General features: G+C 37.0%; 2 protein-coding genes across 3 annotated transcripts in view; both read left to right on the top strand.

Annotated features, from left to right (window-relative positions):
* The window catches only part of faim2a (Fas apoptotic inhibitory molecule 2a), a 34,547-nt gene that overhangs the window by 15,340 nt on the left and 3,473 nt on the right, over positions 1-15,734 (top strand). The window contains exons 1-3 of one of the 2 annotated variants that reach the window (XM_056267593.1): positions 9,840-9,876; positions 12,219-12,381; positions 12,530-12,663. In XM_056267593.1, coding sequence (XP_056123568.1) covers positions 12,225-12,381; positions 12,530-12,663 — 291 coding nt within the window. In that variant the 5' untranslated portion in view covers positions 9,840-9,876; positions 12,219-12,224. Of the gene's footprint in view, positions 1-9,839; positions 9,877-12,217; positions 12,382-12,529; positions 12,664-15,734 lie in introns of those variants that run through there. The other variant, XM_056267594.1, reaches the window with a different exon arrangement.
* On the top strand, positions 447-6,809 carry abcf2a (ATP-binding cassette, sub-family F (GCN20), member 2a). Its single transcript, XM_056267589.1, has 15 exons — positions 447-566; positions 1,498-1,681; positions 2,929-3,141; positions 3,254-3,436; positions 3,841-4,012; positions 4,233-4,328; positions 4,849-4,951; positions 5,044-5,139; positions 5,253-5,372; positions 5,461-5,550; positions 5,655-5,765; positions 5,881-5,943; positions 6,158-6,286; positions 6,371-6,574; positions 6,693-6,809. Exons 2-15 carry the CDS (start codon positions 1,537-1,539, stop codon positions 6,807-6,809), a joined length of 1,842 nt encoding a protein of 613 aa, XP_056123564.1. The 5' UTR covers positions 447-566; positions 1,498-1,536.

Here is a 15,734-nt window from a genome sequence, read left to right as displayed (position 1 = left end):
TAAAGGACATTTTGAACTTTTGAACATTTTGATCGAAGATTAATAAAATTAATAAAATCATGATCATTATTTTGATTTTTTCTTTTATTTGAATAGCTGGTCCAATTCATATAACGAGTCTGAATGATTTTTGCTCCACAGATGTAGTAATGCTAGTAGTAATGGGGGATTGGGAAAATATGAGAGCGAGTAAATACTGGCAGAATGATCTAAAAATCATGAGCAAATAGCATAACCTTGTAATTGTCCGTTCTGTATGATTCACATTAACTGCTATTTGAACATATTACTCATTTTATGTCATTTTGTGTGACTCAACCGGGAAACAAGACAGGGCCAGACCAGAGATTACGAGTGAGTAATTAATTCTACAAGAAAACTGCTATCAGAGAGCGGCTTTTCTGTTATTATGCAAAGAAGTGGGTGGAGATTTATTATGCATCGGCATCTGATTGGCTGCCGTGCCGGTATTGGTGACACGCGCCTCACACCGCTTGTAGCGCGCGTCATGAGATGAGACCGCTTCTCCGGTGCTGCTAGTAGCGCTTCGTCAGGAATAGATCTAGGTAAGATTACGGCCTAATTCAACAAAAGTTCGTTATTTACTCGTGGTAGTTGTCTATGTCTGTGTTGATCGATGTCTACAAAAAAAAAATCATACCTCATTTACTAATTTTGTTTTTTTGTCCGGACATATTTCGGATTAACACTAGGCTAGTTTTACCGGCTGTTAGCTCGCCGGCTAGCTCGTGGGGACAAGAGAGTCGCGTGCTCCCCTCAGCCAGTTTAACATTGTTTATGGGTTGATGCCTCTTTTACAAATGTTATCGCATTTTTTTTAATACAAACTGCAGTTCTATGTCCAGGGAGTAAGCTTTTCTCGTGATCTGGGATACACCGTTATGGCTAGAGTTAGCATGGTTGGTGAAGTGGCACATTGGTTGGGCCTTTAGAGTTAACCGACACCTTTTTTCCTCTTGAGAGCAGCAGCGATGGAATGTCGCTATATCATCGGCCATTTATGCTTTCCGAACTCCTCACGATATCGTTCGTGTAGTAGGTTTTTTCTGTGCCGGTATCACTTTATCATTGGCGTTATACGCCTAGACTGCGTCAGGGAAAAGTACTGGCCGACTGTACTCCACGTGAGCCGAGCCGAACCACTGCCCTCTGCTGCCTGAAGCTTGGTTTGTTAAAACAAAACCTTTTTATTTTTCTTGCAAAACATACAGAGAATACATGTTTATGATGTATACAACTTTGTATACAATATACAAAATGTATTTACAATAAGTTCAATGTCATCAGAATACAAATGAGAAAAGAGGAGTTTTGTTAAAACAAGACCGTAAGCACAAAATATGCGTAATTGACTAATCGAGTGTCGATTGAACCGGAAGTCGTTTGGGAACAGTGTGTACTTTGTAATGTTTTTTTTTCTTAAGTCCTAGTAGAGCATCTTAACCTCCAACTAATCTTTTTGTATCTCTCCCTCAGATTTTCAGAAGTGCTCCGTTCCTGTGATCTGCAGCTAAAATGCCATCCGATTTAGCAAAAAAGAAGGCGGCAAAGAAAAAAGAAGCAGCCAAAGCTCGCCAACGTACAAAGAAGCCAGAGGATGGAGTAGATGGTGATGAAGAGAAACCGGAGGACCAGCAGAATGGAGCAGCTGAGTTCAATGGTAAGAGGAGCCTTTAAAAGACCGTTCTAAGGCCTGTTCAGACCAAGTTGAATATTTGCTGTAATAATAGACCAATTTTCAGTTGGTAAACATGGTGACGTTTTTATGTGGGCGGAGCTTAAGTGGTGGCAGAACGATCCCTCTGGCCGCTTCACTAACGTAAAGTCTGCAAGTTTTGTTAGCTTGTTTTTAACAATGACTGGAGAAAATCCGATTTTATCTTAATGTGCAAGGTCACTCACTGTCCAGGACCACGATTGTTATTTGCAAAAGTTAATTTTAATCGGACGGAACCAGATTGGCCGACCCGTACACTCATTGAGGATCTGACAGGGTTAACGTTACCTCCGGTTGAGTGGCCTGACATCTACACCTACCTGATAGAGAAACGGAGGGCATGTAAATCTTTAGATGCCTATAACTATGTGCTGAATGGTCATGTACAAGACTTGTGTGGTACGATCTGCAGTTCTGCCTAGCCAGCGCCGAGAAGACGACAATGTAAAGAGGGACATTACGGTGCAATTTTAATGAGGTGAATATTTCTAGAAATAAAAAATTGCAGATAAAGCATATTAATTTTTCATTGATTCTTGCACCCAACAACACAACAAGATGACATTTAATAATAATAAGAAGAATTTAAGATCCTTATTTTGTAGCCGAATCTGTGCTGGTTTGTATTTGCCGCCTCCAGTTTTCCCTTTGTTCTGCCACCAGCTAGCGCTGTGACGTCGGCTGAAAATTGGTCTATTGTCTCTGCACTCTTGAATTTGGTGTAATTTGATAAACCTTAAAGAATGGGCTTTTGAAAACTATTAATAATGCTTTCTTCAGTCACATATACTTTTGTTGAACAAGTTCCTGTTTTATTAATTAGAAATCCATGCCGTTGGGAATTTCGTGGGAGGGAGAAAAGTTTTCCACCGGTTGAGTCCATGAATTTTTGCCAAAAAATTGCTAATGTGACTACACCTTTAAGAGGATATTTCTGCTTTTCTATAATTGCCACCTATGGTAAGAGGGTGACTTTGCATTTTTGTTCTGCCGTTTTTTACACATTGATCTGACATCGCATGGGAATATTGGACTGAATTTTCATGTTGAACATTCGTGTTTGTGTAACCATGCCTTTTAAACTTTTGTAAATCTGAGTTTTCCCCACCCATTGGCCCACCAAGTGTTTCAAATGTTTATCTTCCTCCTTGAAATCCATTTGAATCATCTTGTTTTTCTCTTTATCTTAGGGGTTGCCAGTTTGACGAAGGAGCTGGATGAGTTTGAGCTGAAGAAAACTGAGGCCCGTGCAGTGACTGGCGTGTTGGCATCTCATCCCAACAGCACTGATGTGCACATCAGCAGCTTGTCTCTCACCTTTCACGGACAGGAGCTGCTCAGTGACACTAGTTTGGAGCTCAACTCTGGCCGTCGATATGGCCTTATCGGACTCAATGGAACTGGTAAATGCACTAGAATCTGTTCATGTTAGGCTAATGAATCTCCACTCGTTGGCTTTAGAAGTTTTCAATTTACATGCTCCTAAATAACTGGTTTGAATTTAAACTCGTCTAGGAAAATCAATGCTGCTGTCAGCAATTGGTCACAGGGAGGTGCCGATTCCAGAGCACATAGATATCTACCACCTGACCCGTGAGATGGCACCAAGTGAGAAGACCGCTCTGCAGTGTGTGATGGAGGTAGATGAGGCGAGGATCCAGCTGGAGAGAGAGGCTGAACGACTAGCTCATGAGGACTGTGAGTTTCAACAACTGATCAAATGCACACGGAGTAGTTTGAAAGGAATAGTTCACCTGGAAATGAAAATGGGCATTTACTTGTTCAAAACAATCAACTTTTTTCAACATCAATTGTTTGATCACAAGATGCGTGAGAATCAATGAGGGTAAATATGTAATGAGTATAAATAGTGAACATTTTTCAAATCTGTTAATTGGTCAGGTCAATACAACTTTCCACGTTTTCATAGGAACTGTTTTTGTAACGGCTTCCTTTCCTAGGCGTGGTATATTGAATATCTCAGTTGGAGAAGACTCCTTAATTCTGCACTGTGTTTAAGGAATCTCCTTGAGGAACACGTATGTGTTTATTATGCTTATTTGAATGTTTGTGAATTTAACTTTAAATTTGTAAAATTTTAGCTGAATGTGAGAAGCTGATGGAGCTGTATGAGCGTTTGGAGGAACTGGATGCTGATAAAGCGGAAATGAGGGCCTCGCGGATCCTCCACGGTCTGGGCTTCACTGCTGCCATGCAGCAGAAGAAACTCAAAGACTTCAGCGGTGGCTGGAGGATGCGTGTTGCTCTTGCTCGGTGAGTCTTCAGAATCTCTTTCCGAAGTTCAAAGCTCCTGGGAGATGATGTAATAAAAGGCCGAATGATAGCGCAGTTGCTTTGTGCTAACTGTGCAATGACAAAAACAGTCCGAAGCGAATTTTCTGATCCCTTTAGCTCTTTCAATGAATGCATTTGCAAATTTCTACAATCTTCAGAGTCTTGGTTCATTTGTGGTTATTTTTTTTTTTATCTTCAGAGCACTGTTCCTCAAGCCTTTCATGTTGCTGTTGGATGAGCCAACAAACCACCTGGACTTGGATGCATGTGTGTGGCTGGAGGAAGAGCTCAGCCAGTAAGTCTTCATTTTTAAAAAAAAAGGCTATGAGAGAATATTAAATCCAATGGTTTTTATTTAGATTTTGTCTTTTTTACTATGGGTTGTTTCTGATGACATGATGTAAACAAAAGGCCGAATTGTAGCTCTTCCATCAAGCAGTTTGTTCTTGTTATGGATAGAGCTTTGACAAAAACTAGACCGAAGCGTTTAGCTGATCTGTCAGCGCAACCCAGATGCAGTTTTGTTTTTGAGGATGTTACGGTAACACTTTATTTTACTGTGTCCTTGTTACACGTTACATTTACTTGCTGTAGTAATAACAAATTCTGCATAATTACAAGCAGCTAATCCTAACTCTATAGTAAATTAATGTTAGTTAATAAAACTCATTACATACCTGTTTAAATCCACTGTAATGGACACCTTGTCATAAAGTGTAACCGTTACATTACGGAATGGATTGTTCTGTTATTGTTGCTAACACCATGCTGAGAGCTGTATGATCAAGTTTGTTTGTTTCTTTTTCCCCTGACAGGTTTAAAAGAATTCTGGTTTTAATATCCCATTCCCAGGACTTCCTCAATGGCGTTTGTACCAACATTATTCATCTGCACCAGCGCAAGCTTAAATATTACACGGTAAAGAGACTAATTATTTTCCCCGTAAAGCTGTTTTCCTATAATTGCAAATGTGAAATTTAATTTATTTTATCATTCATCCTCGTGTAAAGGGTAATTATGACCAGTATATAAAGACCAGAGAGGAACTGGAGGAGAATCAGATGAAGCGGTTTAACTGGGAGCAGGACCAGATAACGCACATGAAGGTAAACGATTTCTATATGTACCTTTTGTAAATATTCAAGTCTTCTATGCCCTTTTCTAATTGCTCAGCTTGTAATTGATGTGGTTATTTAAATGTTGTCCTGTTGATCCGCAGAACTACATTGCTCGGTTTGGTCACGGATCTGCCAAGCTGGCCAGACAAGCTCAGAGTAAAGAGAAGACGTTACAGAAGATGGTCGCCTCTGGTCTTACTGAGCGTGTTGTGAATGACAAGGTGAGAAAAGAGCTCTTGGTCTTGATCTGTCATTTGCCTTTTTAATGCTGTGTTTAGTCAGAAGAATTAACTTTTTTTTTTTCTTCAGACCCTGTCATTTTATTTTCCTCCCTGTGGGAAGATCCCCCCTCCCGTCATTATGGTTCAGAATGTCAGCTTCAGGTATTCGGATAATACGGTACGCAGAACCATCTAATCTTCAATAACACATTTTACACCCATTTCTGTTGTTTGCATCCTTCTCTGGATTGAGGTGTTCGCATGTCTCCTTTCGTTATGTAGCCGCATATTTATAATAACCTGGAGTTTGGAATTGACTTGGACACACGGGTGGCCCTTGTAGGGCCCAATGGGGCTGGCAAATCTACTTTGCTGAAGCTCCTTGCTGGAGAGGTAAGGAATATTTTAACTTATGTGTAAACCTAAAATCATACCAAGGGTTGCATGCATTTTATGTGGTTTGGAATCTTTAGTATCGTGGTCTGTAAGGCATCATCTCTTCTTTCAGCTCCTGCCTTCAGATGGTATGATTAGAAAACACTCCCATGTGAAGATTGGGCGATATCATCAGGTCTGTTCAGACCATTTGTCATGACATTTTTATATAATAGTTGTCCATGATGATAAATAGTGAATATGTTGGCATATATATATATATATATATATTTGACTAAAGTTTTTAATAAATAATTATAACTATTATTATTCAATTCTGCCACATAATTAGTTCTGTGGCATTAGACTGATTTTTAATGGTATTTAACCTGCAGGATTTTTTTCTATAGCATCTAACAGAGCAATTGGAGCTTGACCTTTCACCTCTGGAATACATGATGAAGTGTTACCCTGAGATTAAGGAGAAGGAAGAGATGAGGAAAATCATTGGCCGCTATGGACTCACTGGCAAACAGCAGGTAGGTTTTTTTTGTTTGTTTTTTTGGACTTGCTTCGATTTTTAGTCTGTGAAACCCAGACTGTTTTTGTTTTCATTAAACTAGGTGAGCCCCATTAGGAATCTGTCTGATGGGCAGAAGTGTCGTGTCTGCTTTGCCTGGCTGGCCTGGCAGACTCCCCACATGCTCTTTCTTGATGAGCCGACCAATCACCTTGACATTGAAACCATTGATGCTCTGGCTGAGGCGATCAACGAATTTGAGGGTGGAATGATGCTGGTTAGCCACGACTTCAGGCTTATTCAGCAGGTAATGTGAAGCTTTTAGTTAGGTTTTTGCCCATCTTGTTGTACATGTTAGTAATGTTTTCTTTGTCAAGCTAATGCATTTGATTACATTTTAATAATATTGTTGTGTTTCCTTGCAGGTGGCTCAGGAGATCTGGGTTTGTGAAAAGCAGACCATCACAAAATGGACCAGGGACATTCTGGCTTACAAGGAACACCTAAAATCAAAAATCGATAAACAGATGCATGACTTATAGCGCGCCCCCCCCCCCCCCCCCCCCCCCCCAAACAGTTCCAACTTCCAACATCTCTGCCAACCAGACTTTTGCTCTCCGGGAAAAATACAAGCATGCTTGTTAGACCTGAGTCAGTTACTGGGGTTGCAAGGGGAATTCAGTCATGTTTTCTTTTTTGTGTGTTAACATGCATCACACTATTTGGACTTTACTTTTGAAAAACCTGTAAAAAACCATGGTTGTGCACTTAATTTTTTTTCTTTTTACTAGTGGAGGGCAGGTCTACAGGATAAAGACTAATATGAACGATAAAGTAAACTTCAAGTACTCTTCATGAGGTTTTTTTTATTGTATCAAATATTGTTTAAAGCTGTATTTGCCATAAAGATGTCTAATTAAAAAAAGCGTACATTAATTGATTTGGCTTGTGCCTTTTCTTTGGTTTCTGTCTTTGTACAGTTTGCTCAATTTATTTCCTTGATTTCTAACAGAGCAGAAAATCTACGGTTCTGTCTACCTAGTTGAAACATGCCTCTACCTTTATTAATCTGAATTAGATTGCAAATGTACAAAAATCTATTCAGAGAGAAAAATAATAACATTTTACAAAACGTTAAAGAAAAGATATATAAATAATTCACACCTACTTCTCGTTATCTTTTCTCTAATCCTATTAATTTAAATTGTGTACAGGCTTGGCTATACTTGTGAGGGTCAAATGTATTTCCATACCCCATTCCCGCCAGATAAGAAAACAAATCTATCATAAAAAGTCATAATTACGTCATTAAAATTAAATTTTAACATACCAAATCGAAATTATTAGATTTAAAAAAAAATCGAAAGAGTGACAACTAAATCGAAATTACGACTTGATCTGACGCATAGGCTGTTAACCCTTTGATGCACAACATGGGTCTAAATAGACCCGACTGAGTTTTCATTTTCTATATCTTTGCAAAAAATTCATTTCATCATTCAGTATTCCAGGTATTCCTCAATTAACTTGTTTTAGATCATTACAAATCCTTATTTAAATTTTTTCTTTCTTACTTTTCGAATAAAAATCGTTTTTGTATCACTACCCTTCTAATGCGCAACATGGGTCTAAAAAGACCCGTGTTCATGTTTCTTTGCTGAATATTTGAAAGAAATGTATTTTATCATTTATTAATCCAGGTATTCATTAAATATCTTGTTTTTGATTTCCACAAATCATTATGTTTATTTTTCCTTTCTTACTTTATAAACAAACACGGTTTTTGTATTTCTACATCAATTTTACACACATGGGTAAAAAATTACCCATATAGGAACCTTTGAAATTTATAAATAGTATAAAAATATTTACTGCAGAAAACTATTCATCTGCCACACATTTCACAATTCAACAGGGCTGCTTTTGTATATTTCATGCATGTAAGTTTTATTTAATAAATTTTTTGTCAAAGAGAAAATATTTGATATTTTGTGAAAGACATCTAGATATGACCTAATATTTGAACGTTTAGGCTAAGGTTACCTTGACCTTGAAATCCATTACTAGTGCAAAAGAAAAAAATGTCCAATACTATTAGCTAGCTTGCGGTCGACATATTCTATTTTATCTAATAGCTAGGTCAACAAAATAAAAGTTGCAATAGAAAGTTATATATACAAGTATATATTGTCGCTGTTGGGCAGAAACCTTGTACCTCCATATTCATTTTTATTTGTGGTCATAAATCAATGCTATCGGTCACATAAGCCGTCGCGTGGTGGCGTTCAGGTGCACTATGGCTGCTGTCGCATCATCCGGGTGGATGCTGCACATTGGTGGTGGGGAGTTCAATGGTGGCGGGGAGATCCCTACAGTTGCACTACACTACAGTTTAATTTCAGTGTTATCGGTTATATGTGTGTTATGTGTGACAAAGTGGCCAATAAACTTATTTCAAGTGTTACAGTAAATGTGTTGATCTAAACAACTGTGACATTGGTTATTTTAACAAAAAGCTTTCTTTATTCTTTTGTTTTATCACGCTTGCATAGATGGGTAATTTTAGACCCATATGTGTAAACTTGATGTATTAACACAAAACCTAGGAAATATTAAAATATAATTTTGTGATAATTGAAAAGAAGATATTTAGAATATTCATAAATCATGAAATTTATAGATCATGAAATATTAAATGCTTAAATAAAGTGATTTCAAAAGGTGAAACAAAAAAAAATGCCAAGCCATGCATGAAATAACATAGGAAATGAATACGGGTCTTTTTAGACCCATGTTGTGCATTAGAGGGGGTATCCATAGCTTGCGCATCAAAGGGTTAAAAAAGACGTATGGAAGCCAATTCCCCCCACATAAGGGAAAAAAACGATCATAAAGTCGAAATTATTACTTTAAAAGTCATAATTACGAGATAAAAAATCGAGATAATACCAAATCGAAATTATGACTAACCCTTGTCCTCACTAATAGTGAAATGATATGGCAACTGACTAGTGAGGACGCTTTACTGGTTTTTGCGTTTTTGCTATGGTGTCGTCACACGGAGTAGCTTTTTTTAGTACTAGATTAATTCAATGTAATGTATTCTTTTTTTTAAAATACTAAGAGGCATTGTTTCTTTCCTGGCAATTTACATTTATGGATAAATGTAATGTCAAAAAAATTATTCACATCTTTATTTTCTATTTTACTATCTGTATACTGTTGTTGTTGTCTGTGTACTGGAAGCTGCTTCTGTCACCAAAACGTATGCAAACATACTTGGCAATAAAGCACTTTCTGATTCTATTAAAAATATATGTGATATGTGTTCTAAATGTGAGTTATTTCGTTTTTCTAACTTACATTGAGATCCAACAGGACATGTTTTCACTGTAAAACACATTTTCATCATAAAGACGGTACATTTAGCAAAATAATAAATTCTACCAACATCGCTTCACACTTTCCAGCTTGCCATCATAGACAGTATAAGAAGCTTGCCATTGGTTCGCGTTTGTCATTTCCGGAAACACCGGAAGTACGTAATTGAACGATTGAGTTCATTGTTTTTACTTGGATCTCGAGTGTCACATTAGCAGTTACAGTAAGGTAAGTTGAAATACAGAGCTTACTCTAGAATTAATTTGTTAGAGCCTGCATTTTGATGTAAGTTCAAACAACGTTATTCTTATATGCGTAAAGCATTTGTCGTCTCCTGCACGATAGAATGGGCTTGAAAAGTGTCACCGATGTGCTAGCTAAGCTAATCGCTGTCAACCTTAATATCAGTCCTGTTGCAAATTATTTTAGTATAACAGTAACGTTACTCCCCTCATTAAAACTAATAATTTAGAATAAACGACTGTTGTGTTTTGTGTTTGATAGCTCTACATGCACTAACAGGATCATTATGAGTCTAAACTGATGTTCTCTTTACTACTTATAATAACTGTATAACTGTACTGTATCATATTTGAAACAAGAATTTCGAACGCCTCTTAATTATCAGTATGATAATAACTTTGCTGAAGAAAACCTGTTGTACACAATTGTTCTACATGCCTTCTGCCCTCTTATTTATAGTTTGTATATATATATATATTGTTATCAACAACAAAAAACCTTTTAGTATAATTGTAATTGTAAATGTCCACCATCAAGTCATGGTACACGTGTCTTTCTGTTGTCAAATATTTAATGATTTTTGTAAAGTAAACGTAAGAATAAATGTTATATTATTAGTAATATTTTTAAATGAACTTTTACTAGACTGTAGCACTAGCAACCCATGTTTACTTAATTATCCACACATATACATGTAGTTCTATCAAGAGTGATAGGCATCTTAGGAACGTTTATTTCTCTCAATTATCATTGTACTGCACTGCATTATAAGTTTTGTCCCCCAAAATAAAACTAGAGTCTTGATCATAAAACTAAGCATTTAAATATCATCTTACTAAGACATATCATTTGGAGAAATAGTATTACACTGTTGTATTTAAAAAAAAAAATATGATTTTATTTTGACTATTAATTCATATGGTATGTCAGGCGTCACATGGTTCATTTATAAACATTATAAATTATAATCTGTGCCCAGTTAAAAGGGAATATTATTAAGATGTTCTCCCTCTGGTGTTCTTCAGTCATTTTTCCCGAAAAAAAATTAATTTAGAATTTTTTTAATTTATCGGAATGGTTCAAAACTTGATAAAGGTTTTGGCACTTGCTATGTGAAAAAGAATCATGGACATGATTCGAAAGGGTTAAATGGTCTGAAAAAAATATTCACTCTTGTGCTTCTCACAATCAAAATTTACAGCATTGGAAATGAATGGGAAACAAATTTTATCTAGTGGAAACGTTTGGTACTGCGGCCCAAACAAAAGATTTACTGGCAGGTTTAGAGTAAAGCATGTTTTGAAAAATATAAAAATTTAAAATAGTATTTTTGTGAAATTTTTCATAACAATAAACTTATAGATTTCTATAACTTAAAAAAAATCATAAAATCCCCTTAAGTACGAAATATTAGATAAAAAAAACATTATTGAACTTTAAAATATGGTAAATTTATTTAATAGCTTGTTTTCATATGACGTCACGCCACTGCGTTGCCATGGCGCGAAATGCAAATGGAGGGCAGGAAGTGATTTGCTGTATTTAGAAAGCACTATAACAAACTCAAAATGCCTATGTTTTGCGTTGTTTATGGTTACTTAAATCGATCAAACCACGAGGAGTTTTTATCGTGTACCAAAAGTTGTTGTTCATAAAGGGGGGAAATGCAAGAAATTGACCGAAAAACTCCGGAAAAACGGCTTGCAAACCTACGTCTGCGGTCGGGAGGAGCCGAATGGGAAAATGCCCGTTTGTGCAGTGATCACTTCGTCAATGGTGAGTTAATACAACTTAAGTGGCTATGTTTGTGTAACGTGTAACATTTACGAACTTTGTAAAGTCAAAGTATGTCTGTAAGACGAGGTAGTTGCTGATATCTACCACCTCGATGGCAGGAAAATCTTTCAATTCAGTTGAAAATCGCTTCTCTTCATAACGTAAGGATCACGTCCAACATATGTTTGATTTTTTGTTTATATCTTTCTCTTGTAATAGCGTGTAAAGTAGTACAGTACGGACTTTCCTCCATCTCGTCCATTGCGCTCTTCACTCCCCTGCCCTCCATCTGAATTTCGCGCGTCATCATAATCACGTGACTGAAACCCAGCTATTGGAGAAAAAAAAGGTTAACCTTTTTGTCTGCCATTGGCTTAAAATAGGAAAGGATCCAAGTTTTAGGTTCATAAGGAATTCATGTGGTGAAGAGTTGCCAAGTTCCATTGGCTTTGTGGCATAAAATATTAATGCTAGCCAGGGTGCTGGAATAACAGATCTACTTGTGCTTGATTCCATTCTCAGATGATTTTTTGAATGTTATTGTTTTACAGTAGACCATGAGTCTGCCAGCAGCCCCACCCAGCTATGCTGAAGCTACAGCAGGAGATAAAGAACAAGGAGCTGATAGCTTCACTTACGCTTCCCAGCTGCCCCCAATGCCACCACCAACCATGCCCATGCACCCCAGCTGGGCTTATGTGCATCCCGGCCCTAGTATGTGACATTTTATTACAGCAATTTGGGATATGGATGCACAAATCTTTATATGCAAGGAACCTTATCTTTACTGTAAGAAAAGTCTGAGGATAAAATTACGTCTTTCTTCTCTGAATGTTGTTAATAGTGCAAAATGTCTCTTTAGGTCCAGGATATTCCAATGCTTATGCTGCAGACATGTCCTCACCCTTCTCTGATCCGAGCTCCAGCAGCAGCTTCGATGGCCTGAGTGGAAGCACCTGGGAGGACAAGAATGTCCGCCGCATGTTCATCAGGAAGGTGTGAAAGTTCTCATTGAATTGTTTTTCTATTTGCAGTCTGCTTGACAGTTCAAACATTATTAACAGATATGAATTGGGTTGGATACAAGTAAGCAGTCTATCTTTTAATGTGTCTGTTGCTCATCTATAATTAAAAAGATGTTCAGGTTAATCAGGGCTCATGAGGCTGTTATTTGAGATTTTTACTTGGCCTGCCAACATTTATACTGGTCTCACAACAAACAAAATGCATTTTATTCATAGCAGCATATTTCTATATTTGCTTCTATATATACAGTAAATATGATTGAAATATACAATTTTAAATAGGGGTGAGGGGGGATTGATTCACATATAAAACGTAATTCTATCTTCTGCTGATTCGCATCGATTCACAAATTAAAAAAATCGTTTTTCTAAACTGTTACATGTCTTTAACTTTGCAGTACTACTTAAAGTTATTGACGTGTAGAGTGTTATAAATCACAATAAGCCGCAAAAAAGGACTCAATCCGGTGCTCTCGCTAATAGACACAGCCGAAGCGTGAGTTCAGATGTCGTGTCTCAGATGCATGTGATGCCGAATTCAATTGTCTTTACATTTACATTACATTTACATCTTTCACAGCTTATTGTGCTTGAATGGTCAAATACACACACAATTATGTAAAAATGCACATTGTGTGAAGTATTCACATAAACGTAGTCTGTTATATCCTAGGCGAACTTAAACAAATCAGATGTGTAACGTTATATTAGATCCATGCATTTGTTTCCTAAAGGGACAGCAGGTTAATAAACTGTAGGTGTCTGTTTTGTTTATTTAATAAAAATAAAAAAACAGAAAATCACTCACTGCTTTTGACTGAATCACTTTTGTATCTTCATTATGAATCAATTTATATTTAACAGTGAAGACTTGGGCTGCACGATATTGAAGAAGAATGCAGTATGCAATAACTTTGATATGCAATAACTGTGATATTCGATATGTGATTCAAAGGATATTGCTTTAAAGGAGAACTCCGGCGCAAAATGAACCTTTGGTCTAATTACACATTGTTACCTAGTCAACCGTTATCTGAGATTTGTTTTCATGAATATCGAATGTAAATAGTTTTATCTCTAAAAACAGTTTAGCCTATAAAGCTAGTATAATGCTAGTATATTGGGCATCGAGTAATGACAAATAAAAATCGCTTGTTAATACCACTAACAAGGCTCAAAATAGCCCCACACTAGCACGGTAGCATAATGAGGGTCCCTACCTTCAAACCGAAGCATTGAGAACTTTGTCAGTGTCCAGACCAGAGTTTCCGCTAGAAAAAAATGGTGCCGGTCAAAGTGACCGGCAGAGGTTTCGTTTAACGGACATTTTGATGATATGCCGGTCAAATATCGCCTCTTAATTAGTCAAGTTGAGGAAAACTGGAGGCAGGCCATATAACTTAAAAAATGACATAATCAGGCCGTATCGAATGCAACATGTTATTATTAGCCTAACTTTCAAATAGACGGAAAAAAACATGAAAGTCCGATTGGCGTCAATCAACACCAATTGTTTTTTTACTATGGTTTCACACACATTCACTTTTTGAAACATTGAGGCATGGATGTACCTAATACAAATAAATAAAACATATCCAGTTAACTAGCAGATCATTCATTTAGTTCGCTATTAAATAAGAGATCTAGCGCTAAAATCAGTTGTTTTTTAAATCAAGCTGAGCGCTCGTGTCCGCTGCTATCAGTTGCATGGACGACGCGCTGCGCGAGTTGCGCAATCTTCACTCGGACGCGCGTTTCAATCTATCGCCGTTGCGGAGACTCTACACAGGCGAAGCACTGCTACTTGGGCGCAGAGATATCACGCAACACCTGAAATAAAGCTTGCCACAAAGAACCGGCGAAAGTAATGATTATGCATGAAATATTTTTGTTGATAAATTGATAAAGTTGATGATGCAGACTCGCCATCTTCGCAGTAGTGAACGCGCCTAGAGAGAGAAATGCACACTTCATATGAATAAATTCTTATTTATTAATCCAGGCAAATTTGTTGATGAAACATTGATTAAAATGAAGATACAATTTATACAAAACGAAATAAACTTTAAAGAAAGGCTTTCTACAAAACAAAACTAAATAAGTGGTCAAAATCATGTCTGACCAATTCCAAATGTTTTCCGATATATAGGCCTATTGGTGATCTTATAATCCTATTTTACTCATCTCATGCGGTTCCCTTTTCATATAGCCTAATCAACATAGATGAAATAAAAAAATAATAACATTAGGCTATATTATTTATAAATATGAAACGTATATTTAAGTGTTTTAACTTATAATAAGCGTCACACCGCTCCGCTTTGCTCACATGCTCTGGTGTGTAGTCTAATGCATGTGTGCGTGCATGTGGTGGAGGGGTGCGATTTTCGAATAATAATCAACCCAGCGATCTTCGAATATTATTTTTGCTTGAAAATTTCGTTTTGTATAAATTGTATATTAATTTTAATCAATGTTTCATCAACAAATTTGCCTGGATTAATAAATAAGAAGCAATAGTGGACAATATATGCTAATCAGGACACGGAGGCGTCGGCGCGTGCACACTTCTCTCTATAGGCGCGTTCACTACTGCGAAGATGGCGAGTCTGCATCGTCAACTTTATCAATTTATCAACTTTATCAATAATATCAATGGGCCTGGCCATATTTGAAACGTCTCACTCAATCGTTCGTTGTTTAGGTCTATATTACAGCCGTTCTAGGCGTGCGCTTTATTTGAAATGCAGCATGCGATGTTGTTTAATAACTTTCAAACAGTAGAGCCTGTTCCTTTATAACATAGCCAAAGGTGGGTGTATTTTTGCTTTATACATTTTAGGCTTATTCTCAAATTCATATTGTGTTAGGGGGGCGGGATTATTACGCAATTTTAATCGGACAATTTGACCGGAGAGATTTAATTTTGTCGGACATTTCATTTTTTTCCCGGCCAATGTCCGGTAATTACCGGACAACGGAAACCCTGGTCCAGACAGTTTAATAAGAAGATATTTAATACATACAGTCAACTTCGCGTAT

Source organism: Rhinichthys klamathensis, unplaced genomic scaffold, assembly GCF_029890125.1.
Source record: "Rhinichthys klamathensis goyatoka isolate OS25496 unplaced genomic scaffold, OSU_Roscu_1.1 h1tg000261l_1, whole genome shotgun sequence".
Classification (NCBI taxonomy): domain Eukaryota; kingdom Metazoa; phylum Chordata; class Actinopteri; order Cypriniformes; family Leuciscidae; genus Rhinichthys; species Rhinichthys klamathensis.
Note: the sequence above shows the minus strand (reverse complement) of the source record. Positions and strands in the feature narration are given on the sequence as shown.

Bases quoted from the DNA above. Each gene is read 5' to 3' on its own strand.
- abcf2a (XM_056267589.1), top strand. From the start codon at position 1,537: ATGCCATCCGATTTAGCAAAAAAGAAGGCGGCAAAGAAAAAAGAAGCA. The intron at 1,682-2,928 runs GTAAGAGGAGCC...TCTTTATCTTAG, and splicing joins TGGAGCAGCTGAGTTCAATG to GGGTTGCCAGTTTGACGAAG. The intron at 5,944-6,157 runs GTCTGTTCAGAC...TTTTTTCTATAG, and splicing joins AGATTGGGCGATATCATCAG to CATCTAACAGAGCAATTGGA.